General features: G+C 44.6%; 1 protein-coding gene across 6 annotated transcripts; it reads left to right on the forward strand.

Annotated features, from left to right (window-relative positions):
* Window positions 1-6,681: 6,681 nt before the first annotated feature.
* HEBP2 (heme binding protein 2) lies at window positions 6,682-24,289 on the forward strand. 6 transcript variants are annotated; one of them, XM_075203133.1, is made up of 5 exons: window positions 6,682-6,846; window positions 9,263-9,343; window positions 17,257-17,395; window positions 20,626-20,806; window positions 23,713-24,289. In XM_075203133.1, exons 2-5 carry the CDS (start codon window positions 9,269-9,271, stop codon window positions 23,888-23,890), a joined length of 573 nt encoding a protein of 190 aa, XP_075059234.1. In that variant the 5' UTR covers window positions 6,682-6,846; window positions 9,263-9,268; the 3' UTR covers window positions 23,891-24,289. The 6 variants fall into 6 exon arrangements, with proteins under 6 accessions (XP_075059234.1, XP_075059233.1, XP_075059235.1 ...); XM_075203132.1 differs by lacking the exon at window positions 6,682-6,846 and adding an exon at window positions 8,822-8,996; XM_075203134.1 differs by lacking the exon at window positions 6,682-6,846 and adding an exon at window positions 8,822-8,988.
* Window positions 24,290-26,324: the final 2,035 nt, after the last annotated feature.

Consider the following 26,324-nt stretch of genomic DNA (forward strand, 5'->3'; position numbering starts at 1 on the left):
AGATAGAGGTGTTGTCGACAGTGATGGAGAGGTCAGAAGGGGATGGGGTATGAGAGGGAGGAAAAACTATGAGCTCAGTTTTGGCAAGGTTAAGTTTGAGGAATCGAGAGGACATCCAGGAGGAGATGGCAGAGAGGCAGGCGGACACCCTAGAGAGGAGGGAGGGAGAAAGATCAGGAGAGGAGAGGTATAGTTGAGTGTCGTCAGCGTAAAGGTGGTAGCTGAAGCCGAAGGAGCTGATGAGTTCACCCAGGGAGGAGGTGTATAGAGAGAAGAGTAAGGGTCCCAGAACAGAGCCCTGAGGGACCCCGACTGGAAGGGTGGATGGGGGGGAGAGAGACCCAGAGGTGGTGACAGAGAAGGAACGGTGAGTAAGGTAAGAGGTGAACCAGGACAGAACTGGGCCGGAGAGGCCGAAAGACTGGAGGGTGTGAAGGAGGAGGGGGTGGTCAACAGTGTCAAAGGCTGCAGAGAGGTCAAGGAGGATGAGAAGGGAGAAGTGGCCCCTGGCTTTTGCAGAGAGGAGGTCATTGGTGACTTTAGCCAGGCCAGTTTCAGTGGAGTGGAGAGGGCGGAAACCAGACTGGAGAGGATCAAGGAGGGAGTATTCAGAAAGGTAGGAGGTGAGACGGCTGCAGACGAGCCTCTCGAGAATTTTGGAGGCAAAAGGGAGAAGAGATATGGCGCGATAGTTCGAGAGAGAAGTGGGGCCGAGATTAGGTTTCTTAAGAATGGGGGATACGAGAGCATGTTTGAAGGAGGAAGGGAAGATGCCAGTGGAGAGGGAAAGATTAAAGAGGTGAGCGAGGTGGGAGCAGGTGGTGGGGGAAAGGGAGTGAAGAAGGTGGGAGGGGATGGGATCCAGGGGGCAGGTAGTGGGGGGGGAGGATAAAATGAGAGAGTGGACTTCCTCGCCGGTGGTGGGACGGAAGGAGTGGAGGGGAAGGTGGTTGGGGGGGGGAGGACAGAAGAGTGGGAGGGGTGGAAGAGAGAGTGGAGGAGGAGATTTCAAGTCGGATGGCCTCGATTTTAGAGGAGAAGAAGGAGGCGAAATCAGAGGCAGTCAGGGAGGAGGGGGTGGGGAGGGGGCCAGGAGAGTGCTGAAGGTGGCAAAGAGGCGGCGGGGGTTAGAGGACTGGGAAGAGATGAGGGATTTAAAGAAAGATTGTTTAGCGAGTGAGAGGGCAGAGCTGTAGGATGAAAGGATGAATTTAAAGTGGAGGAAGTCAGCCAGGGAGCGGGATTTTCTCCAGTGACGTTCGGCGGAACGGGAGCATTTTTGGAGGAAGCGGGTAAATTTGGAGTGCCAGGGTTGGGGTTTGGAGCAGCGGGGGTGGACGGAGTGGGCAGCGGCGACCGCGTCCAGAGCGGAGGTGAGGGTGTGATTGTAGAGGGAGACCGCCTGGTTGGGGCAGGCCTGGGAGGAAAGGGGAGAAAGGAGGGTATCGAGAGAGGAGGACAGAGAGGCAGTGTCAAGAGCATCGAGATTGCGTATGGACAGAGTAGGTTTGGGCAGGGGGAGGGGAGCAGGAGAAGAGGAGAGAGAGAAGGAGAAGATGGTGGTCGGATAGAGGAAAGGGAGAGATGGAGAAGTCGGAGAGATTACATAGGTAGGAGAAGACATGATCAAGAGAGTGACCAAGGCAGTGGGTAGAGGAGGAGGTCCATTGGGTGAGACCAAGGGAGGAAGAGAGGGTGAGCAGTTTGCTGGAAGCAGGGTAGGTGGGGTTGTCGATGGGGATATTAAAGTCACCGAGAATGATCGAGGGGAGATCGGAGGAGAGGTAGTGAGGAAGCCAGCTAGCAAAGTTGTCAAGGAAGAGGGAGGTGGGGCCAGGGGGGCGGTAGATGACAGTGACGCGGAGATGGATGGGGTAGAAGAGGCGGATGGAGTGAGCTTCAAAACAGGAGAAGGAGAGGGAGGGTTCAGGGGGAATGACACGAAAAGTACAGGTGGAGGAGAGGAGGAGGCCAACTCCACCGCCAGGGCGGGCACCAGGCCTGGCGGAGTGGGTGAAGGAGAGGCCACCATAGGAGAGGGCAGCGGGGGAAGTAGTATCAGAATCGGAGAGCCAGGTTTCAGTAACGGCAAGAAGGTTAAAGGAGTTGGATAGAAAGAGGTCGTGGATAGCAGTCAGCTTGTTGCGGACGGATCTGGCATTCCAGAGGGCACAGAAGAAAGGGGGAGAGGAGAGGGGGGAAATGGGGATGAGGTTAGCAAGATGAGCAGCGCGCGGGGGATGGCGGGGAGGAACGGGAGAGGTAGGGCGGGGGGAGAGTATGGGTATGGAGTGAGAGCGGGGAGGCATAGTAGGGAGAGAGAGTAACAGAACAGTGAGATAGTGGGGACAGTGAAAAACAGGTAAGAACAAAGGCAGGAAGACAATGAAAAGGTGGAAGATAATAACGAATTAGGGCGTGGAGGGCATGGAACAACAGTACAGTGAGATAATAAGGACAATGAAGACAGGTAAGAATGATAGCAGAACAGTAAGATAGTAAGGACAGCGGATAACAGGTAAGAATAAGCAGGGAGACAATAGCAAGATGGAGGACAATAACCAATTAGGGCATGGAAGGCAAAGAATAATAGAAGGAGAGGTAATAAGGACAATGGAAATAGGCAAGAATAATAACAGGTAAAACTAGTTGCTGGTAAATATAAAATCAGGAAAAACAAGATAAAGGCATATAAATAGTAGAATAATAACAGGTAAAAAGTAGAAACTTTTAAATGTACAATCAGGAAAAACAAAATAATGGCATATAAAATAATGTTTTATATGCAGTTGATGCAGTTAAGCCAGGGATTCAGCAGGAGAAGGGTTAACTGACAAGTCGGGTCGATACACAGTAGATCAGTTGATGCAGGTAAGCCAGGGATTCAGCAGGAGAAGGGTTAATTGACAAGCCGGGTCGGTACACAGTAGATCAGTTGATGCAGATAAGCCAGAGATTCAGCAGGAGAAGGGTTAATTGACAAGCCGGGTCGGTACACAGTAGATCAGTTGATGCAGATAAGCCAGGGATTCAGCAGGAGAAGGGTTAATTGACAAGCCGGGTCGGTACACAGTAGATCAGTTGGTGCACATAAGCCAGGGATTCAGCAGGAGAAGGGTTAATTGACAAGCCGGGTCGGTACACAGTAGATCAGTTGATACAGATAAGCCAGGGACTCAGCAGGAGAAGGGTTAATTGACAAGCCGGGTCGGTACACAGTAGATCAGTTGATGTAGATAAGCCAGGGATTCAGCAGGAGAAGGGTTAACTGACAAGCCGGGTCGGTACACAATAGATCAGTTGGTGCAGATAAGCCAGGGATTCAGCAGGAGAAGGGTTAATTGACAAGCCGGGTCGGTACACAGTAGATCAGTTGATACAGATAAGCCAGGGACTCAGCAGGAGAAGGGTTAATTGACAAGCCGGGTCGGTACACAGTAGATCAGTTGATGTAGATAAGCCAGGGATTCAGCAGGAGAAGGGTTAACTGAAAAGCCGGGTTGGTACACAGTAGATCAGTTGATGCAGATAAGCCAGGGATTCAGCAGGAGAAGGGTTAATTGACAAGCCGGGTCGGTACACAGTAGGTCAGTTGATGCAGATAAGCCAGGGATAGATGGTATGGCCTTGTCTTTGGAGTGATGATGACACTCCTTTGTACCCCCACAATAATTTCCCACTGTCTTCACAAGTTTTTAGATGTTTTATAATTGTGGACAGATAATTGTGTGGGAGGAAAGACACAGAGCTGATCTAACGTGCAGCCTTCTCCAACTGCCGCCCGCATGCAACGCACGTATTGTATTTCACGGGATGTATTTCACTCTTGCACAGTGGGGAATCCTTTCAGTGCTGTGCAAGGTGCTGAAACCATTTGAAGTTGTGACGTGTGAGGTGAGTGCAGACTCTGCTAGTTTGAGCCAAGTCATTCCTTTAATTAGACTATTGGAAAAGCAGCTTGAGAAAATGAAGGAGGAGCTGAAAGCAAGCAATTCAGCAAAGTATGTTGGCCTTGTCGATCAAGTACTTCATTCGCTTCACAATGATCCTCGAGTTATTAAGATCTTGAACTCGGATCAGTACGTTTTGGCCACTGTGCTTGATCCAAGGTTTAAGACCTACATTGAGTCTTTACTTGTAAATGAACGGGATGTGAACTTTTGCAAGGAGCTATTGCTCAGCAAGTTGGCCTCGGCTTGACGACGTGTCCTCCTTCACTTTCTCAAGCTGCTGCTGCTCGTAAAATATTAAATTTCCCAAAAAGAAGCAGGGAAGACGCAGGGGGCAGACCAGAACAATTTAACATCTGGGCTGGTTTGAAGGATTTTTCAAAAAAATGTGTTACTTTGCCCATAACTCTATCCAATACGAGTATAAACATGCAAAGGATGGTGGAGGATTACTTTCAAGAGGTAGTTGATATGGAAATGTCAGAAAGTCCCTTTCCTTATTGTGAAGAAAAGCAGGCCATTTGGAAACCCATGTACAAACTTGCTTTGCAATACTTAAGCTGCCCACCCTCCAGTGTGTACTCTGAACGAGTGTTCAGCACAGCAGGGAACTTAGTCAGTGATTGCCGTAGAAGGTTACTTCCCAAAAATGTGGAGAAAATGATGTTTATAAAAAGGAACTACATCTTCCACGAGGAAGGCCTTCACCATCCAAGACATCCAAGCACTGACTGTTCTCTAATGGCGGATTCAAGCGGCGATGAATTGATAGTCTGTGATGATGACGTACACACTGATGAGGGTGAGGATGATGCTGAAGATGATGATGATAACATCTTTTTAAAACTTTCTATATAAGTGTAGGGTGCAATCTACCCCCAAAGAGGAAAGGGACTTGTGGCATTTCCATATCACGTACCGGCTTGAAAGGTTGCTGCTTGGGCAATTTCACCTTAAGGGTAGGGTGTCATAGACAGAGTGACCCCAAACTGGCTTTGTCCATTTCTCTTAATATTGTACAGTCTATTACGGCTGACTTTTTTTTCTATTTTATACAAGTGGAGGGGGGCCTAGAGATCCAGAAATCAAACTGGCTTTGTCCATTTCAATTAATATTGTACAGTCTATAACGGCTGACTTTTTTTTCTATTTTATACAAGTGGAGGGGGGCCTAGAGATCCAGAAATCAAACTGGCTTTGTCCATTTCAATTAATATTGTACAGTCTATAACGGCTGAATTTTTTTGTTTTTTCAACAAGTGGAGGGGGGCCTAAAGAGACAGAAACCAAATTGCCTTTTTCCATTTCTTTACATATTTAACTATAAGTGTAGGGTGTAATATACATCCAAATACGATGGCTGCATTGCCAATATGCATAGATGGAGAGGAAGACAATCTGTTTTGTGTGTAGAATTAATGAAGGCCTACCTACTAGGAATTAAACTGTTTTTTTGATAATTTATTAGCTTTACAATTAGATTACTTATCCATGAAACAGATGGAGCACTAAATTTGGTTATTTTAGGCCCAAAAACATTGATTTTCCAACAAAATAGCAAAACAAAACCAAACAAAACCAAAACCAAAACACGCAATGGCGGTTTTGCAAAACCAAAACCAAAACACAACGGTAATCCAGATCCAAAACCGAATACAAAACCAAAACACGGGGGTCAGTGACAATCTCTAGTTCCAAATGAACCCAATGATGTCTCCAACCCGTGGAGCAATAGATATTGAGCAAGATCTCACTGATTAAAGTCTATCCAGGCTATTTGCATTGATAATATAACTTGTCCGTTTTTAACACACTGCAGTGTGAACTTGTATTTATTCAAAGTATAGTAACCAAACAATGCATAATTATCACCTGTGAGGCACTACAGCCTCCACTTTGTCCCAGTATCAGGTCGTCTCCCGGGCGCTCCGCCCGTCCTGTCGTGAATCAATCACGCTGGGTATTAGTGTATCACAGTGATGTTTGACAGCCCGTTTGAAATGAATTATCTTGCAGCAATATCCGAACTGATGGTAAATGGGTCCTCAAGCTCTGGTAAAAGACAGCGCTATTGTGCTGTAATAGTTCAAATGCTTGACGCGTTTCTCGGCTAATTTGCCGTTTCCTCAGAAGCAGAGTATATTTTCTAAATTGTGGGTTTGAAAAAGTGGAGATGTTGCCTATAGCAACCAATCAGATTCTAGTTATCATTTATTTAATACATGCTATAAAATGACAGCTAGAATCTGATTGGTTGCTGTAGGCAACATCTCCACTTTTTCAAACCAGCAGTTTAGTAAATATACCCCCTAAGTCTTCTAAACTGTGATCAATATAACAAATGCCTGGGAAACACACTAAAGAGCACTATATAAATAGGTATCATAAGTTATTGCAACTACAGCTCAATAAGAGAGGAAGGCATGCCTGTGCTGCATGCCTGCATGCTATATCCGCGCTGGCATAGAATGCAGGCACTTGTAGTTCCACATTAGCTGGAGAAGCACAAGTTTTCTAACCTGCATTACAGGACTTGATAGCTACATTTTGGAGCCATATTTTGTTTTTGTTGGAGAGAACTTAGTTTTCCAACTTGCTAATATTGCCAATAATTCAATGTACATTTTCCATACAGACTGACATGCTGCCTTCACAATATGACTGACATACGCATTGTATCTAGTGACTGATGTAAACAGCCCGCCTTCTGCTGCAGAAATTCATGTTATGAAAGCAGCGCTCACCAGTGTGGAGAGTGGGAGAGGCATGCAATTAAATAACAGTTACAAAACCACTTGTTACCTAACCAGCGACAAACACTGCACATGTCAGGCACAGAAGCTTCCAGTGTACGTACAGACAGTGGCAGGGAGAATCTGCAGGAAGCCTGGGAAAGGTTCGTATGTGTATCTCTTTCTTTACACAGTTTGTCATGCAGTGTGGTTTTTCTGTATGTAAGACTATTCTCATTCCATATTACTAGGAAGGCAACTAAATGTTATAGTTTTTTTTAAAATAGAAATTAATTTGCATCTAGAATAAGATCATCCAAATCCGTTATAACACCAATGTAACATTATTTACGGATATAAACTGGGTTAATAGGCGTTTGTAGACTATGGGCATGCATTTATAAAATGTTAGCTCAGTACATGTCTCCTAAATATTCCAGGATCACTTGCACTATATTTTGTTTGTATATATTTATAATGTATCTGATCAATATTAACACAAACTGTTAACAGCAAACCTAAAAAGTGTATGGTTCAGTTTGATTAAAAAAAATATATACATATGAAAATAAAATATAATGCATTACCCTCTCCTAATTACATTGCATAGCAATGTTCCTCACAATAACTATAGGAGAAAATGCTCAGTAATAATGACTGTGTGTATGACATCATTACTGAACAGCGGCAATGACTTACTTTGTTTTCACATAAAAAATAGATCATATTAGAGTTTGTGGCGCAGCTCCTGCCACTACATTATAAAATGTTAACGTTGCATTTAAAAGTATACAATGTTATCACTTAAGCTGCAAGAGGGAATAAGTTGCTATAGGGAGGGGGATATGTTACAACAAAAATGAGGGAGGCCACTGCATTGTACACACTTCTGTCCCAATGGAGATCTTTTAAAAGTGTTGAAAAATAAGGCATAACTGCAAAGAGGTTCCTTTTTTCTTGTAAATTGTTTGTAGTTTACATGTTAAAGCAACTATGTTTTATTGTGGCCCCTTCAACTGAGTACTATCACACATACAGCATTCAGACCAAATAAAGATGATGTAAGATGTATATTATGTGCAGGGAATATTCAAGCTGAGGACATCCCTCTTAGAGTATTGCGTGGCCTGCAGAATTCTCATGAGCATGCACAGCTCTTTTCAGCAATAGCTGGTGATTGCAAACAGATAAACAAATGAGTATCTGTCATTGGTTATTTAAGGCATTTGTTTAAATTCAATTTTTACAAATTGTTTTAGAGTATTGTATCTCATTATTGTAATTGGTGTACAAATGCTATATATAAATTAATACACTATGGGCTAGATTTACTAAGCTGCGGGTTTGAGAAAGTGGGGATGTTGCCTATAGCAACCAATCAGATTCTAGCTTTCATTTATTTAGTACCGTCTACAAAATGATAGCTAGAATCTGATTGGTTGCTATAGGCAACATCCCCACTTTTTCAAACCCGCAGCTTAGTAAATCTAGCCCATAGTATTAACCCTACATGCTTATCTTACAGGTATGTGAGAACAAAGACTTAAAACATTTACCTACCATACGGGTAGTTTATGCGCACAGGACGATTTTTAGAGTAGGACACAAGTCCATTTGCATTGTGTTAAATATGAATTTCACTACTGCACGTGTCCACAAAAAATTACTTACGCTTTCACCTGTGTGCAGAATCAGTCGCATCTTGCATATACGATAACTTACGCTTATAGAGGCAGATCGGGGGAGGCAAGGGGCGTGCATGCAGAGGCCAAGTGCAATAAGGACATATTCAAGTATATATGACCGATTTACACATGGACACATATAAGCCTATCAGGAAACGTATCTGTTGTGGGTGCTCTACCTCTGGTATAAGTTCCATACTGATAATGATGATGATTAGCTGAGATGTGTATGACTCAGACGTAATTTACATCTGCATTTTGTACGGAAATTTCGTCCAACTCTATAAAAGGCTCTCAGTGTTTCGTACTGATGGGAGTTGTGGCAGACGCGGGCTGGCAGGTTTCAGCCCGGGGGGCGCACAGGCGGCCGCATCACGTGACACGCGATGCGGCCGCTTCATTATGACGCGAACGCATCATGTGTCACGTGATGCGGCCGCCGGTTAAATTAAGATATTACTCCATCCACGGGGGGGGTCGGGGGGACGGACGGACGGCCCGAACAGCCGTTAGACTGAGCAGCCCGGGGGCCCGCTGCCCCCCGGTCTAGCCCGCCCCTGAGTTGTGGTGACCTGAATTCTCTAGTTATGTTACACGTCATAAAGATGGAAAGTTTAATATGTATGCAGGTGGTGATGAAAAGACCAAATATCTTTTCCCAAAACAAACTGTTTTTTAATAAGCGGTATTACTTTGAGTGATGTTCAGTGTTGTCAAAGTCTGGTTCATTTATCTGTCACCCATGCTAGTATTCTATAGGACTTGTACAACAATAAAGGTTACTGAATTCTGCAAAGACTTTCACAAAATAGGAAATAAAATTATAAGATGTACTAATTTGATAAGAAGGTGGCTATTCTGTTGAGTTATTCATTAATTTATTCCTTTTTTTTAGTTTAAAATGCTGAAGACAGTGAGACAAGTTTTATTTTCATCCGGCCTTCAGTCACCAAAGTGGACAGCTATGGAAACTCAGGTGCAGTACAGTATATTTATTTTCTGTTCACATTTTCAAGCAATTAAAATGGTTTTCCATATTCAGATTAATGCAAAGGAGGTGTCCACGCATGCCTCAAATTTTACTAGCAAATCCACTGGGTGTTATATTTGGGCCATGTGGGATGCTCACCCCCCTGGAGCCTCAGCAACAGTCTATCTGCCTGCCACCATCACCCAAACCACTGCAACTGACACATGGGTGTTAGTGCTAAGATTCAGAGTCATCCTCCTTGCAGTAGAAAGGGGATCACTGTAAAACAGTAAGCCTGGATGGATATATTTATTCCTTTACTGTTTGGTATATACCTTCATGCAACTTTTACTAAATACTAATGTTCATTTTCTTTCTGTATTCTTTCTGTATTCTTTCTTTGCTTTTCACCAAGACTATTAGAATACCTATTAGCTATTCGCTATCCAGATAGAATAGTTTATTTTGCTACCACTGGATACAGTACAGTTTTACTCTGGACACATTTGTTTAAAATGTAAGGAAACTTATTTTTTATCAAACCGTTTATTTTTGCTGTTCTATAAATTAAATGATTACAATGAAACTCATTGTGCTATATAATTGTAATACTGCACAATGGCAATAGGAATTTGTGCAACATACACTGATCAAGTGTGTCTAGGAAATATTGTTATATAAATCCCTGCTTCTTCATGACTTCATCAGCTCACCATACATTACAAAACAATTGCTTTCAAGTGCAAGTCATTTTCATACAGGTTGCCAAAACTGGGCGCAATAGTTCCTACTGAGGGGTATTCCTAACCCACGGATAGTATGGTTAGCTCTATACAAGAGCAAGATCACCCTCTAACCCCCTCCCCAGACCCGTCCATTGTGGCTTCTTATAAATTGTTGTGGAAGGAGCCCCCAGGGAATCACACCTCTCTCAATGGAGCCCCTGACTAACTGAGTTACAGAGTCACTCTAACCTTGTGAGTGGACAGTGAGGCTGAGCAGGCTACCCCAGTAGTATAAACATAATATAAATTATAATTATGCTAATTTATAAAAAAAAATATTAATTAATCTCAACATAGGAGCCCTTTGTTCAAAATGATTGGATGTGTTCAGATGGGTTGGGTACGGATCCACAATGAGGAGAAATCCAAAACAGAGAAGACCTACAAGAAAATAACGATTTCATGAAAAAACAACAGCAATATTGACAGACTTGCCTGCAAAACGACTCTGCAGATATCCGATGGTAGCAGACGGCTGACAGGACCTCTTTCCAAATGGACAGCTCTCGGGTAGTAGTGTGTGACGTCAGTGCGACCTTCATGAAATGAAATTTAAAGCTGCAATGTAGGGACCCCGCAGGTTAATTGTTTAAACAGTTAACCTGCATGTTCCTAACATTGCAGAGTTATTTTTCTGTCTGTCAATATTGCTGTCGTTTTTTCAGGAAATCGTTTTTTCTTGTAGGTCTTCTCTGTGTCGGATTTCTCATAATCGTTGAAGTGATTACTACCGGTTCAGACAACCATCCCTCCTCCTTATGACACCCCACTAGCTTTTTGAATATTGGCTCAAAAGTTGATCATTGCAATTAATTTTGCTCAGAATAAAAATGTTAAAAAAATGTTTAAAAGTAATAAATTAATATATTTTAAAAATGCTCCCCAAATTCTTCAATCAGCCGCAGCAATAAACAGCTTAAACTGATTTAACTATAAAAGGGAAACCACAAAGAGGGTTCTTGCAGCCATAGTGAAAACCAGCTCTAGGCTGGTCAGCACACAGGTGATGCCTCTATGGTGGGGGCTACAAAACAAATTGTGTCCCCACATCTCAGAGGCTTCAAGCCCTGTGCTGAAAATGGTTTGGGCTCTTAATGATCCCCTGGGCTGTATAGGAGGGTGTAATAAGCAAGTTTGGGACTCCAGTGGTCCCAGTATGTATTGGTCAAAGGTGGCGGTTCCCAAACTGTACGCCGCGGCTCCCAGGGGTGCCGCGGCGCTGTCACTGCCGCGGGCCAAGCATTGAAAAAAAGAAAGAGCACAAAAACTTACCAATCCGCCAGGCGCCGGGACCCAGCAGCCTCCTCTCTCCCGCAGCTGTCACTGAATATCTACGTCAGTAACAAGCTGCTGCAGGAGAGAGGAGGCTGCTGGGTCCCGGCGCCCGGCGGATTGGTAAGTTTCTGTGCTCTTTCTTTTTTTTCTATGGCTGGCGCGCGGCAGAGGAGTGAGAGGGAGCGTGACAGCGGGGCAGAGAGGGTGACAGCGGGGCAGAGAGGGTGACAGCTGGGGCAGAGAGGGTGACAGCTGGGGCAGAGAGGGTGACAGCTGGGGCAGAGAGGGTGACAGCTGGGGCAGAAAGGGTGACAGCGGGGCAGAGAGGGTGACAGCTGGGGCACAACGTGGCAGAGGAGTGTAACAGGGGCAGAGAGAGTGACAGCTGGGGCAGAGAGGGTGACAGCTGGGGCAGAGAGGGTGACAGCTGGGACAGAGAGGGTGACAGTGGGGCAGAGAGGGCGACAGCTGGGGCAGAGAGGGCGACAGCTGGGGCAGAGGGGGTGACAGCTGGGGCAGAGAGGGTGACAGCGGGGCAGAGAGGGTGACAGCTGGGGCACAACGTGGCAGAGGAGTGTAACAGGGGCAGAGAGGGTGACAGCTGGGACAGAGAGGGTGACAGCTGGGGCAGAGAGGGTGACAGCTGGGGCAGAGAGGGTGACAGCGGGGCAGAGAAGGTGACAGTGGGGCAGAGAGGGCGACAGCTGGGGCAGAGAGGGCGACAGCTGGGGCAGAGGGGGCGACAGCTGGGGCAGAGATGGTAACAGCGGGGCAGAGAGGGTGACAGCTGGGGCAGAGAGGGTGACAGCTGGGGCAGAGAGAGTGACAGCTGGGGCAGAGAGGGTGACAGCTGGGGCAGAGAGGGTGACAGCGGGGCAGAGAGGGTGACAGCTGGGGCAGAGAGGGTGACAGCTGGGGCACAACGTGGCAGAGGAGTGTAACAGGGGCAGAGAGGGTGACAGCTGGGGCAGAGAGGGTGACAGCTGGGGCAGAGATGGTGACAGCGGGGCAGAGAGGGTGACAGCTGGGGCAGAGAGGGTGACAGTGGGGCAGAAAGGGCGACAGCTGGGGCAGAGAGGGCGACAGCTGGGGCAGAGGGGGTGACAGCTGGGGCAGAGAGGGTAACAGCGGGGCACAATGGGGCAGAGGAGTGTAACAGGGGCAGAGAGGGTGACAGCTGGGGCACAACTAGGCAGAGGAGTGTAACAGGGGCAGAGAGGGTGACAGCTGGGGCACAACGGGGCAGAGGAGTGTAACAGGGGCAGAGAGAGTGACAGCTGGGGCACAACGGGGCAGAGGAGTGTAACGGGCAGAGAGGGTGACAGCTGGGGCACAACGGGGCAGAGGAGTGTAACGGGCAGAGAGGGTGACAGCTGGGGCACAACGGGGCAGAGGAGTGTAACAGGGGAAGAGGAGGGTGACAGCTGGGGCACAACGGGGCAGAGGAGTGTAACAGGGGCAGAGGAGGGTGACAGCTGGGGCACAACAGGGCAGAGGAGTGTAACAGGGGCAGAGGAGGGTGACAGGGGCAGAGGAGGGTGACAGCTGGGGCAGAGATGGTGACAGCTGGGGTAGAGAGGGTGACAGCTGGGGCAGAGAGGGTGACAGCGGGGCAGAGAGGGTGACAGCTGGGGCAGAGAGGGTGACAGTGGGGCAGAGAGGGCGACAGCTGGGGCAGAGAGGGCGACAGCTGGGGCAGAGGGGGTGACAGCTGGGGCAGAGAGGGTGACAGCTGGGGCACAACGTGGCAGAGGAGTGTAACAGGGGCAGAGAGGGTGACAGCTGGGGCAGAGAGGGTGACAGCCGGGGCAGAGATGGTGACAGCGGGGAAGAGAGGGTGACAGCTGGGGCAGAGAGGGTGACAGTGGGGCAGAGAGGGCGACAGCTGGGGCAGAGAGGGCGACAGCTGGGGCAGAGGGGGCGACAGCTGGGGCAGAGAGGGTAACAGCGGGGCAGAGAGGGTGACAGCTGGGGCAGAGAGGGTGACAGCTGGGGCAGAGAGTGTGACAGCGGGGCAAAGAGAGTGACAGCTGGGGCAGAGAGAGTGACAGCTGGGGCAGAGAGGGTGACAGCTGGGGCAGAGAGGGTGACAGCGGGGCAGAGAGGGTGACAGCTGGGGCAGAGAGGGTGACAGCGGGGCAGAGAGGGTGACAGCTGGGGCAGAGAGGGTGACAGCGGGGCAGAGAGGGTGACAGCTGGGGCACAACGTGGCAGAGGAGTGTAACAGGGGCAGAGAGGGTGACAGCGGGGCAGAGAGGGTGACAGCTGGGGCACAACGGGGCAGAGGAGTGTAACAGGGGCAGAGAGGGTGACAGCTGGGGCACAACGGGGCAGAGGAGTGTAACAGGGGCAGAGAGGGTGACAGCTGGGGCACAATGGGGCAGAGGAGTGTAACGGGCAGAGAGGGTGACAGCTGGGGCACAACGGGGCAGAGGAGTGTAACGGGCAGAGAGGGTGACAGCTGGGGCACAACGGGGCAGAGGAGTGTAACAGGGGAAGAGGAGGGTGACAGCTGGGGCACAACGGGGCAGAGGAGTGTAACAGGGGCAGAGGAGGGTGACAGCTGGGGCACAACGGGGCAGAGGAGTTTAACAGGGGCAGAGGAGGGTGACAGCTGGGGTACAATGGGACAGAGGAGTGTAACAGGGGGCAGAGGAGTGTAACAGGGGGCAGAGGAGTGTAACAGGGGGCAGAGGAGGGGGGACATTGTGAGAGAGGGCAGAGGAGGGGGGACATTGTGAGAGAGGGCAGAGGAGGGGGGACATTGTGAGAGAGGGCAGAGGAGGGGGGACATTGTGAGAGAGGGCAGAGGAGGGGGGACATTGTGAGAGAGGGCAGAGGAGGGGGGACATTGTGAGAGAGGGCAGAGGAGGGGGGACATCGTGAGAGAGGGCAGAGGAGGGGGGACATCATGAGAGAGGGCAGAGGAGGGGGACAGCGTGGGAGAGGGGGCAGTGTGAGAGAGGACAGTGTGTCTGGATGCAGAGGGGACAGAGTGCCTGAGGGCAGAGTGCCTGGATGCAGAGGGGGCATTTTTGCATACAACTAAATAAGTATTTCTGTCCTGACATAAATACTTATTACAATTTTTTGACCCAACTACTTCTAAAACAGGACTGCTCAATAATTATTTTGGAGAGGTGCCTTGAAAAAATTTGGAGACTCTAAGGGTGCCGCGAACTGCAAAAGTTTGGGAACCACTGGTCAAAGGTCTCTTAGTCCATTACCCTTTATAACAAAAGAAAAGTAAACACACAATGTTTGTGTTTCCTCCCTTGTTAAATATAAAATAAAATATTATTATCTTCCTTCTTGATGTGTCACAATCTAAGACAGAAAAATAAACAAAACAAGCCCAAACAATTCCCATAGAAAAGATCCACCTGCACACTAGCTCTGACCGCCTATAAATGATCAGCGCCTGGTGTCCCTGTGACGCCTTATTCTCTGACAGCCAATCACAAGTTTTTTACACTGGTCTTTGTAATTGACTAGCAGTGATGGGGGGTCCTGGAGACTTCCAGGTTTATTATTTTACACCAGTGATTGTCCATCTCTAGTAAGGACACTTACCCAGCAGCCAGGGCCTGATTAAGGGTTCCAGCCGCCCTAGGCTAATACACCCTCTGCCCCCCCACCCCGCCCACTAAGGTGTGTGTGTGTGTGTGTGTGTGTATATGTTTGTGCATATATATATATATATATATATATATATATATATATATATATATATATATATATATATATATTGTATATGGAAATTTAGAATAGTTTTACAATGATGACAGTAGAAGCGGCAGTATGGCATACCACGTCTACCGGCCCGCTTTGGCCACTGCATAGATATAATTATTTAAATAAACGCAAATCCTTCAAGTATATATACACAAAATTGTAAAATATTAATTAATACATAAAACACACTTCATTCTGCAAACATTTTAAAATATCATTACAGTCAAATTCTGCATTCAGTGCTATACAAATTGTGTCATTCTCTCTTACCTAATCTTGCAGCATAGACTACCTGATGTTCTTTCTTACTTGTTCTTGAAGCATTGTTGTCAGTTGGCTGACTTCTTGAAACTGTATTGAAAATGTGCAAATATTGTATTAAAATGCAAAATGTTAACAAACTCTGAATGATTCACATACAAACACAACACTCTATTACAATTAAATAAAACAACCCCCTAGTACAGGTATATATAGACAATAAAATATTATTTATAATCGTATACTAACATTTACCAGCCCTGTCTATCTAGTATTTTGTATTCTAGTGACCACTGAAACCACAGAGAGCATCCACATCACCGCCAACACAATACAGAGTTCCTGCCCTCCACAAGCTATTTCGTCGCCTCCCCCACCAGCCAATTCATCCCCCCTGTCATTTTTATCAACCCGCACCAGACAGTTTATGATCACCCCTATCCAATTCATTAACACCCCTCTAGCCAGTTTATTACCTCTTCATTGCCATTTCATTAATCTCCCCTATCCAATTCTTTAACCCCCCCTCTCTAGCCAGTTCATTACCTCCCCATTGCCATTTTATTAATCCCCCCTATCCAATTCATAAGCTCCCCCCCTCTAGCCAGTTCATTACCTCCCCATTGCCACTTCAATAATCCCCTCCCTCTAGCCATGTCATTAATCCTCCCCACTCATCTCTTTTCCTCCACATCCAATGTGCCCCCCCCTCCGATATTTAACAAACTGCATTACCCTGCTGTCTTCTGCTCCTCTTCTCTCCAGACGCTGGCGCTTCTATCTTCTTCACATGATGCTGTTAGCTGCCCTGTCACTGCGGGCACGCTCTGTGTGATTAGTGTGGTCACGTGAGATGCAAGATCTCATGTGACCACACTAAGCAGTACACCACAACCACTCTGACAGGGCAGTTAACAGCATTGGATATGCTGTTAGCTGCCTGCCTCAGCCTGATTGGGTACAGGGACATGCGGGACTGCCATCTTGATGCCAGGGGAGGCCCCATTAGAAGAGGAAGAAGCCAATCGCTGGCATGTTTAGAAAGAGCAACAACAAAAGAAACCCAGGTTGTTAGTGTGCCGCGCTGCGCCTCCCCCCAGGTCCCAGCGCCCCAGGAAGCAGCTGGATCAGCCTAATGGTTGATCAGGCCCTGCCAGCAGCACAAGTATTGGGGGTGTCCAAACTGGAGCCAATGAATCCCATGCTGGTGCCTCCCTCAGTTATGAACCCTGGGTGCATTTTATTGTCTTAATGCACCTGGAGTCAAGGTCACCTCTTCCAGAAGAAGTTACCAGTGAATGTCCTCCAGCATCCTAGACAGTCTATTATATGACATATTTTTATAGCATATATCTCAGAAACATCTATTTTTTACATATGTACAGACTACAGCATAAAAGCTTCAATCTTTACACTGTCCTAGGTATTTTTAGCAAGTATCCCCCAAAATGAATTGTACGCTGCATTTGCTTAATCTCTAACCAATACTACATCCTCTATTTGTTTTACTAGCAAAATATGTGGCCGCTAAAGACCTATTAGCAATGAAAATAAATGAGGAGTGCATTTGTCTAATCTGTGTTAAACACCTCCCTACAATTGCATAGTTAAGTTTGTGACCATCATATTTATATTTATTTGCTGGTGAGGGGGTGGACTTTCCATACCATTTTTCAGAGGCACTCATCAAAAATTTCCCATAGACAGCACTGCTACAAGGTAGAAAGCAAAATTGGCCTCAATAATGGGTTATAAATTGGCATAAGATTTAAACTATTAAAGCTATACATTGTATGTTATTGGTATAATATGATTGTTCACATGTCACAAAGTATGTTTGTGCATCTCTGTTGCTTCTTATAGTCTTCTGATTATGAAATGCGACAATATGAGCCTGCAAAGTGGGTGAGCACTGAAGTGACGTCCATGAAAGACTGGGACAGTGCTGTCAGTACAGGCTTCATGCGTCTCTTCAACTATATTCAGGGAAACAATGCAAAAAGTAAGTCTTTCAAACTAAAAGTTTACCAAAATGTAGCTTATGTAAATTCCTGCATAGAAATCAATGATACACACTTTTGGCAGCTACACCATAGCTTGTGTGGTGAGTGACTCATAAACATCATTACATGCATTCTAATGGCTTGATATGTAGACAATGGGTAATGGGCCTAGCATCAATGTAGTAACAATTGTGATGGCCCCGCACAGCTTCTGTATTGGCATATATTTTTTTGCAATATTATCAAATAAATCTTGCTTTGCTTTGTAATTGTGCATTATTCATATTTCCTTCTTACATATTCTGGGTAATTTAGCTGGTACAAAGAGAAAGTCCTTTTAAGTACATGCTGTCCTCAGAGTGGTGTGAATGTCCAGGACCACTCATTCTGTCAATTACCTGGACAGCAGACACAATTTTCATTTAATGCCAAGCCGGTGATGTAAATAAAGGTGCATGTGAATTGTTGACAGTCTGGAGCATATTCCATTAGCTTCCGGGATTGCGGCATCGCACGTAAAGTGCAATTACGTTACCGCTACATTGCAGATTTCCCTTTGCAGCCCTTTGGGGTGCGAAGGGAAATCTGCGGTGTAGTGGTATTGGGAAGAGTTGGCCGCACACAGCCGCGATACCAGAAGCTAATTGAATATACCTCTCTGAGTGAATGAGTATAGTCGGCCTTGGGAATGTGTTGCCAGACAGACGGCCTTGGGAATGTCTTGCCAGACAGACAACCTTGGGAATGTCTTGCCAGACAGACAACCTTGGGAATGTCTTGCCAGACAGACAACCTTGGGAATGTCTTGCCAGACAGACGACCTTGGGAATGTCTTGCCAGACAGACGGCCTTGGGAATGTGTTGCCAGACAGACGGCCTTGGGAATGTGTTGCCAGACAGACGACCTTGGGAATGTGTTGGCAGACAGACGACCTGGGGAATGTGTTGCCAGACAGACGACCTTGGGAATGTCTTGCCAGACAGACGGCCTTGGGAATGTGTTGCCAGACAGACGACCTTGGGAATGTGTTGGCAGACAGACGACCTGGGGAATGTGTTGCCAGACAGACGACCTTGGGAATGTGTTACCAAGCAGAATACTAGTTCCTGGCAACTAAAGAAAATGGTAAGGGAAGTACTTCAGTTCTGGAAACCATATCTCCAGAAGGACATGAGTAAATTAGAGATTATGCAAAGAAGGCCATGGTGTACATTGCAAAAAAACAAGGAAAGGACCTCAATATGTATAGTTTGGAGCAGAGAAATGAGAGGGGATATGATAGAGGCTTTTGGATATATAAATGGTTTTCACATGGTTCAGGAGGCAATAGAGGAGGCAAAGTATAACGCCAAGAGGAAATGCATTAACATTGTAGGGTAGCAGGTTTAGAGGATAAAAAGTTCACTGAAAGGCTAGGGGATAGGTGAAATAGCCTCCCAACAGATGTGGTATAGACTAATACAGTATGGAATGTAACCATGCTTGGGAAAGACATAAGGCAAAGCTAAATGTGGAAAAAGCTAAGGATCAAAAAAGGCCTTAGGAATAAAAATGGGCCAGGTCATTCTTATTTGCCTTCAAATTTTTAATTTTTATGTAATACAGCCTTAATGCAGTGTTGAAGATAACATTGTTGACTGAATTTTTTGCCTGGATTGTTAAAAAAAAAATATATATAAAAGGTGTAGTAAAACATTTAAGGAAAAGAGAAATAAAGCAAAGTAAAAAAACACACTGAAAGTATGTCGGAAATGAAAAAAAATTGTATATATATTTACATGATAATATATGATTTTGTATGTTTAAGTGGTAATATAAAGAAAGTAGTAGAGACTGTATTAACACTGTCCTTCAATAATGTAGCCATGTTTCTTTTTGCTGTCAGCTCCAGTAAATAATAGAGGCTGTCTTGACAGGATAAATAAGAAATGTTTTTAATGCTTCTCTAAACCTCGCCCCTCATTACATACAGTATCTATAAGAGCTTAGGGCCTGCAGTAGAGTCTGACGCAAGTTCAACTCGTAAATGGAAAAAATGCTTCAGTAGCCAAGGATCTGCCTCAGTTTGCATTCTGAATGAGACGGATCTCCCCCTTGCACTTCTCTATGCTTAGAAAGGCGGAACTGGGGAGGTAGTGGCTGAGCCTAGCAATGTAAAGGCGTGTTCACGCTCTTTACATGCTGTGCTGAGCTAGACGCAGTCACAGATAGATCTCTAATGTATCTGTTACGGGTACTTTCTGCTGGTGCAACTTATTTATTTAATGATTATTCTGCCTTACGGGGCCACTGCAACTGATACACTTCATCACTATGGCACGGTATTGCAGCCTCACAGAACAGGTATAAGCTGTGGATGAACCTAACACATACTAGTTGGCCTATGGGAGATCCAGAAGGAGGTGGGAGTGTGGTGCTTGATGAATTGCATCATTTGGCACCACCCCCCAAAACTGACATAACAATTTACAGCCTATTAAAGCAGGGGGCAGGTCCACTCTGATGCATGAATCACGTCCTAAGCCCCGCCACTTAATTAATTAAGTGGCCAGGAATCGGGAGATTGTCTGGCTCTCCGGGATGTCTTGGAGGACTTCCAGAAATTCGGGAGTCTCCCAGACATTCCAGGAGAGTATGCAACTATGATCTAAGTCTACATTAGGTCCTTAGGCTTTCAGAATACAATACATACTTTCTGATATCCAACTACATTGGCATTTTCCCAGTGTGGTCAGAAAATGTGGTATATCTGATAGAGAGCACCCATCCATTTTGATGGTTAACTAGTGTGTTTTAAATACTGATAACACAAACCACACAATAACAGATTGTATGAGTGGTGCTTAGGTACTAATTTGTTTTATATATATTTAACTCTTTAGTGCAGTGGCTGAAGAGGATTATTCTTTAATGTGCATTTGAATAGAGTCTGAGCATCCTATTGTATTCACTATTCAACTGCTGCATGTCTTTCTTATTCAATACAAGTAAAATAAGTTAGACTTTATACGTCCATTGATAGGCAGCTTATTGTTTATTCATACACACAAATGAAATATCAAGTGTTGATACAATGTCAGTTAACACAAATGTCTATTCTGATCAACAGAAGAGCTAGGTATATTTTAATATATATTATTTTGGACGGTCAGATTTTTAGTTGCTTTGAATACTGTATTGGCTTTTGAATGTTGTGACACTTACTATCACTTACCTTGTTTTATGCAGATGTTAAGGTTGAGATGACTGCGCCAGTGACCACTTACATAGAACCTGGTGCAGGGCCATCTTGTGAATCCACAATGACCATTTCATTTTACATTCCACCTGAACACCAGGATGATCCACCCCAACCTTCTGAAAGCAGCGTATTTGTTACAGAAAGACCACAAACAACTGTTTACGTCAGGTAGACCTTTCATTTTAGTATATTCTATACATGACTTCATTTGTTCGCTCTCACAATGGGGATTTTCCTCCAGTTTCATGGATCAGTGTTCGTATCCAACAGCCAACTAAGAAAAACACAGTAGGGTCCTCTCAGGTTACTGGAACAGCCCTGGAAGGCTGTCATCTTTAAATATTACATCTTTTATATCAACTGTAATACAACTGTTATACAATTAACTCTCCACTCATCCTGTTGATATTAATGCATAGATAGCCTGAATTATCAGAAAATATTCAGACAGACATTTATAACCCAGCGCCCAGTGATCACCAGATTTTTAAAAATGTTACACTAATTTGCATTCCTTGATACTGGAAAATACATGCAACTTCGTTAGCCAAACTGGTTTAGAAATGTGACATTATTCCACTGACACTAAATTTGTCTTTTTGATGTTGGCAAGAAGCAACCTATGTTTAAATTAATTATACCCTATGCATAATTATTTTTTTATATTGTTCACTAAAATATATGGTTACAGTTGTGGCCAAAACTATTGCACCCTTGCAGCTTTTAATGCACCATTTCTCCCGAAAATTGTTAAAATGTATAAAATATTTTGATATCCATATATGTATTTTTTTAATTTGAAGTGGAATAAAACATAAAAAGCAGAAAAATGTATGTAGTCTCATCTTATTCTACACAGAAATCCTAATATGGATTTTTATATATTGGTAGAAATAATTAGAATTCAAACAGTTTACTTTGAAACTGAACTCACCTGGGGTAAATAGCAGGTGCCTGCAATATGAAAAAACGCTCATTAGATGAACTTGAATAGATAAAAAAATAACTCATTCTCCTGTTTTGCGTCTCTGTGTGTACTGCAATGAACATGGAGAAAAGAAAGAAAGCCAGATAATTGTTTGACGAAGTTAAACAGAAGATTGTCTACAAGCATGGACAATCTCAAGGCTACTAACCAATCTCCAGAGGCCTTGACATTCCCGATTCCACCATATGTAATGTTATTGCAATGTTTAAGTTCCATGGTACTGTAACCAACCTCCCTGGAAGTGGTCAAAACTTAATCAAAGATTGCAGCGAGGATTGTTCGAATGGTGGAGAAAACACCTCAACCAACTAACAAACAGATTCAAGTTGACATTTGGACACAAGGTACGACAGTTTCAACTCATACCATCCATCGTCAACTGAATGAAAGGGGGTTATATGGTAAGATGCCCATGAGGGCCCCACTGCTGAGAGAAAGACAAGAAGCCTAACTGCTGTTGGCCAATATACACCTGAAAAAGCCAAATTCCTTCCGAGAGAATTGTCCTGTGGACAGATGAGACCACATTTTTGCTCGAGCACATCATGGTTTTGTTTGCAGAAAGCAAAATGAAGGTTTCAAATAAAATAACATCTTCCCAACCTCCAAACAGGGAGGAGGTTCGGTGATGTCTTGGGGTTGCTGTGCTGCATCTGGCAGTGCATGGCATCATGAGATCTTGAAATTACGAGGCCATTTTGTAATGCTGATGTTGAACACCGTGTCGGAAAGCTAGGTCTCCATTGAAGGTCTTGGACCTTCCAGCAGGACAATGACCCCGAAAACTTCAAAAAGCACCCAGGATGGTTCAGAACAAGACGCTGGACTGAAGTGTCCAGCAATGCGTCCAATCCCATAGAACACGTGTGGTGAGATATGAAAACAGCAGTTTGGAGAAGGCACCTTTATATCTGGGAGAACTGGAGCAGTTTGCACAAGAAGAGTGGACGTCACTGTCGGTAGAGGGGTGCAGGAAGCTCATTCATGGCTATAGGAAGAGGTTGTTTGCAGTTATTTTGACCAAAGGCTGTGCTAATAAATAATAAGTCTAAGGTGTCAATAATGTTGTCAAAGCCATTTCTTCTCACGTTCTGATTTAAAGGGATATAAAGTACTAAATCCTGAATGAAAACCAAATCTTCTGTAATATTAAAACAGAGATAGCATCGTGGGGACCAAATGCTGTTGTTAATTTTAACCTGTGTTTAGAGGAAATTGCGAGTTATTTGAAATTAGTGCAAGGTTGCCAATATTCTTATCAGTGATTGTATATGGTAAATATGTTGGTATGTGAAATATATATTTCTGCATATCTGTATCTGTTTAATAGGTAAAACCTGACCTGCCATTTGCTCTACTTGGCTTTGATTTATGGATTCCAACAGAACATTGATACCTGAAATCATTATTACAAATGATACACTGCTTTATATCCTAGGACTAAAATCAATGAGTGAGAACTCACAAAGTATTATTTATATAATGTAATTATTTCTACATATTACAGAAACTGAACAATAATATAGAACTATAAGAAATATTATTTATTTTATTTTATTTTCCTTATACTCAGGGCCGGATTAACCATAGGGCTAACTGGGCTACAGCCCAGGGGCCTATGGCATCCAGGGGGCCCTTGAAAGTGCTCAGCAGCAGTATTGATCGGTCGGGGGCGGGGGCGCCCCCGGCGCGATCAGTGCTGCTGAGCACTTTCACTGCAGTCCTTCTCCGGCGCGCTGTAGTCTCCTTACTGAGGAGATCTCGTGAGTCTCACTTTCACGAGATCTCCTCAGTAAAGAGAGCACAGCGCGCTGGAGAAGGAGGTAAGTGCCGGGGGGGGGGGGGGGGGGAGCGCGCGGGCAGCTCCGATCACGGGGGTGGGGGTGGGGTGGGGTGTGGGGGGTGCAATCAGCTCCGATCACGGGGGGGGGGGGGGGGGTTGGGCTCACGGGGGAATGGAGGCCCCCTTAGCCCTGCTTATACTCAAGGATCCTGAGGAAGTACATTATTACAGAGATGCCTTTATCTCATCTCATTGCCGCCGGTCACAGATCTAATATGTGCATATTTTTGTATTTCTTTAAAGGTCCTTTGGAGGATACGCGAACAGTGAAAAAAACCAAGAACAGATCTCACAGTTGTCAGAACGCTTGAAACAGGATGGAAAACTGTTTAATGAAGATGTCTACTATACTGCTGGCTATGACAGCCCATTTAAGCCACTAAACCGACATAATGAGGTGTGGCTGATAGTGAAACAATGAAAACCTGCCTCCTAAATCTCTATGTAGTCTACATAGTAAACTTTATTGAAGTACATCAAAAATACATTCCCATAGACTTCTATGAGATTTAGATTTTTCTTTTCAATATGTTGATTGTTAGTGTGTGAAACGATTTCTGCATCATTTTCAACTCTACCAGATGCAGAAAAAAGCTGTTAAAGTACTAGGGAGTCTTTTAATAAAATGCCACAAGCAAGGACTTTCTGAATTCAACTACATTGGCATTTGCCCAGTGTTGTCTGTGTATAGTATCTTATGAATGGTGCCTTAAGTAGAGATTATTGACTACTAGTGACAGCAGACATTCTATGCACAGTGACTTTGTTACAAGATGGGTAAAAGGACATGCATGCAATAAAAAATACATTGATATCTTTATTTGTTTATTGTGTATGTGCGTGTGTTACAAAATGTATTATAAATCAAAAAACAAAAAGTAGATTAAAAATAAATAAAGATATGCATGCATTATTAAACTTTGTTGAGTTTAGTGAATGGAGATCTTACAGAGCCTGGCATTATTGAGAACAGACCCTCTATGCACACTGACTCTTACAAAACGGATGATAGCCCAAAGACAGACAGGGTGCATAGAATATTTGTGAATGCCAGACTGTTTGTTAGATTTCCGTTGGCTGAGCTCAGAGTTTAATAATGCAGGCATTCCCTTACCCTTAAGAAACAGGAAAAAAAACTCAGATATGCATAAAAACTTTGCTGTAGTGATGTCTGTCAATGGCACTATTTTTTGCAGAAAACATTTTTGACTGAATATTATTTGGATATTAACCATTACAGAGGAGTTCTGTGACCATATATTATACATGTCACAGACTTCTAATATCCATAGTAATGCTCGATATGTGCCACTTTGGTCCTTATAATAAACAAATTTTCCCATTGAAAACTTAAGTGATGATATTAGAGCTCTCCATTTATAAGCAATAACATCAGAACTCACTGTTTCTACATATATCATTTGCTAACATTTCGGATCTCCCATACTGGGAGATATCGGTGGGATAGCTGAGTGAGGGGTGTGGCCACGCGAATCGCGTCATTGCGGCCCCACCCCCACTGCTCAGTGCTGTACTCAGCTGCATTATGCAGCGGGGAAAGGACAAGGATGATGCAATTCGCTGTTGGGAGGGTGGACTGCTCTCCTGCCAGTCTGGGAGAACGCCTAGAAATTCGGGGGTCTCCCAGGCATTCCGGGCGAGTAGGCAACTATGTATTATGTACATAAGTTACATCTGTGTATCATTTGGTACTTGTGTATCTGTGCACACTTTTAAACAATTATATCATATAGTAAAGTCTATGAAGGGTATCTGAAAGGTGAGGTTTACAAAATAACAAGGATGGCCTTATCTGGTCATTAGGCCAACAGTTGGACAGCCCAATTTACACAGGGAACTCGGTTTTCAAAGAACCATCCAGTTTTTTGTCACTGGAAACGTTTGTTTATTTTCCTAGAATTCATCTTTCCGGTGCATCTACATTTACCTTATTGGGTGGGACAGACTCTTGTCGCAGTTTCCTGTGTTTGGCATATAAAAGAAAGCAAGATGGCTGCACTGAGCGTTATTTTACCCTCTCAACGCAGTGCAGTAGTTCTCTTACACATTCCGCAGTCAGGACACTTTAAAATGGACCAATGTTCAGACACAGTTGTAGTGACCAGGAAAAGGCATAATTTCATACAAGAAGATACTTTCTATGTCATTGGCATTTGAAAACAAAATACTTTTGTTTTTCAAGTACACAATCCAGTGCTACAGAGGATGAGGGAGATTTTGCCTCCGAGGCCTAGACACATGAATGAAATATGAGTTCTGCTTATTTACCTCAGCAGACAGGATAAACTGGCTGTGTTACCATGGATTTTGCATACCTGACACTCCGATTTTAATCCCATTTTAAGCACTAACACTACATCAACTGCTGAATTGACTCCTGAAATCTACAGGATAAAAGATCTTAGCTATGAGTTTACATGGTATTTACAGACAGTTTTGTTAGTTGTCAATGGAAAAATTAAAACAAAACATTATTTACATTAATCTTTATTATTATATCTTCAGAGAGCTGAGCTTGTATTTTATAGGTATTTTTTGGATAATTTTCTTACATTGTTTTATATTGCATACTCGGAATTTAAATACATCATTCTGGGAAATCCACACAAAAATATTTTAATATGGTAACAACTGAAACATTATTAAATTGGAATGTGCTATGATACAGGTTCTGGCGTAAAATCTCATGCACATATCCAGGGCCGGATTAAGGGAATGGAGGCCCCTGGGCTAAGGGGGCATCCATTCCCCAGTGAGGGCCCCTTCCCCCCCCCCCTGGCACTTACCTCCATCCCCGGCGCGCTGTACGCTCTTTACTGAGGAGATCTCGTGAG

Source organism: Mixophyes fleayi, chromosome 3 (genome assembly GCF_038048845.1).
Source record: "Mixophyes fleayi isolate aMixFle1 chromosome 3, aMixFle1.hap1, whole genome shotgun sequence".
NCBI classification, from domain to species: domain Eukaryota; kingdom Metazoa; phylum Chordata; class Amphibia; order Anura; family Limnodynastidae; genus Mixophyes; species Mixophyes fleayi.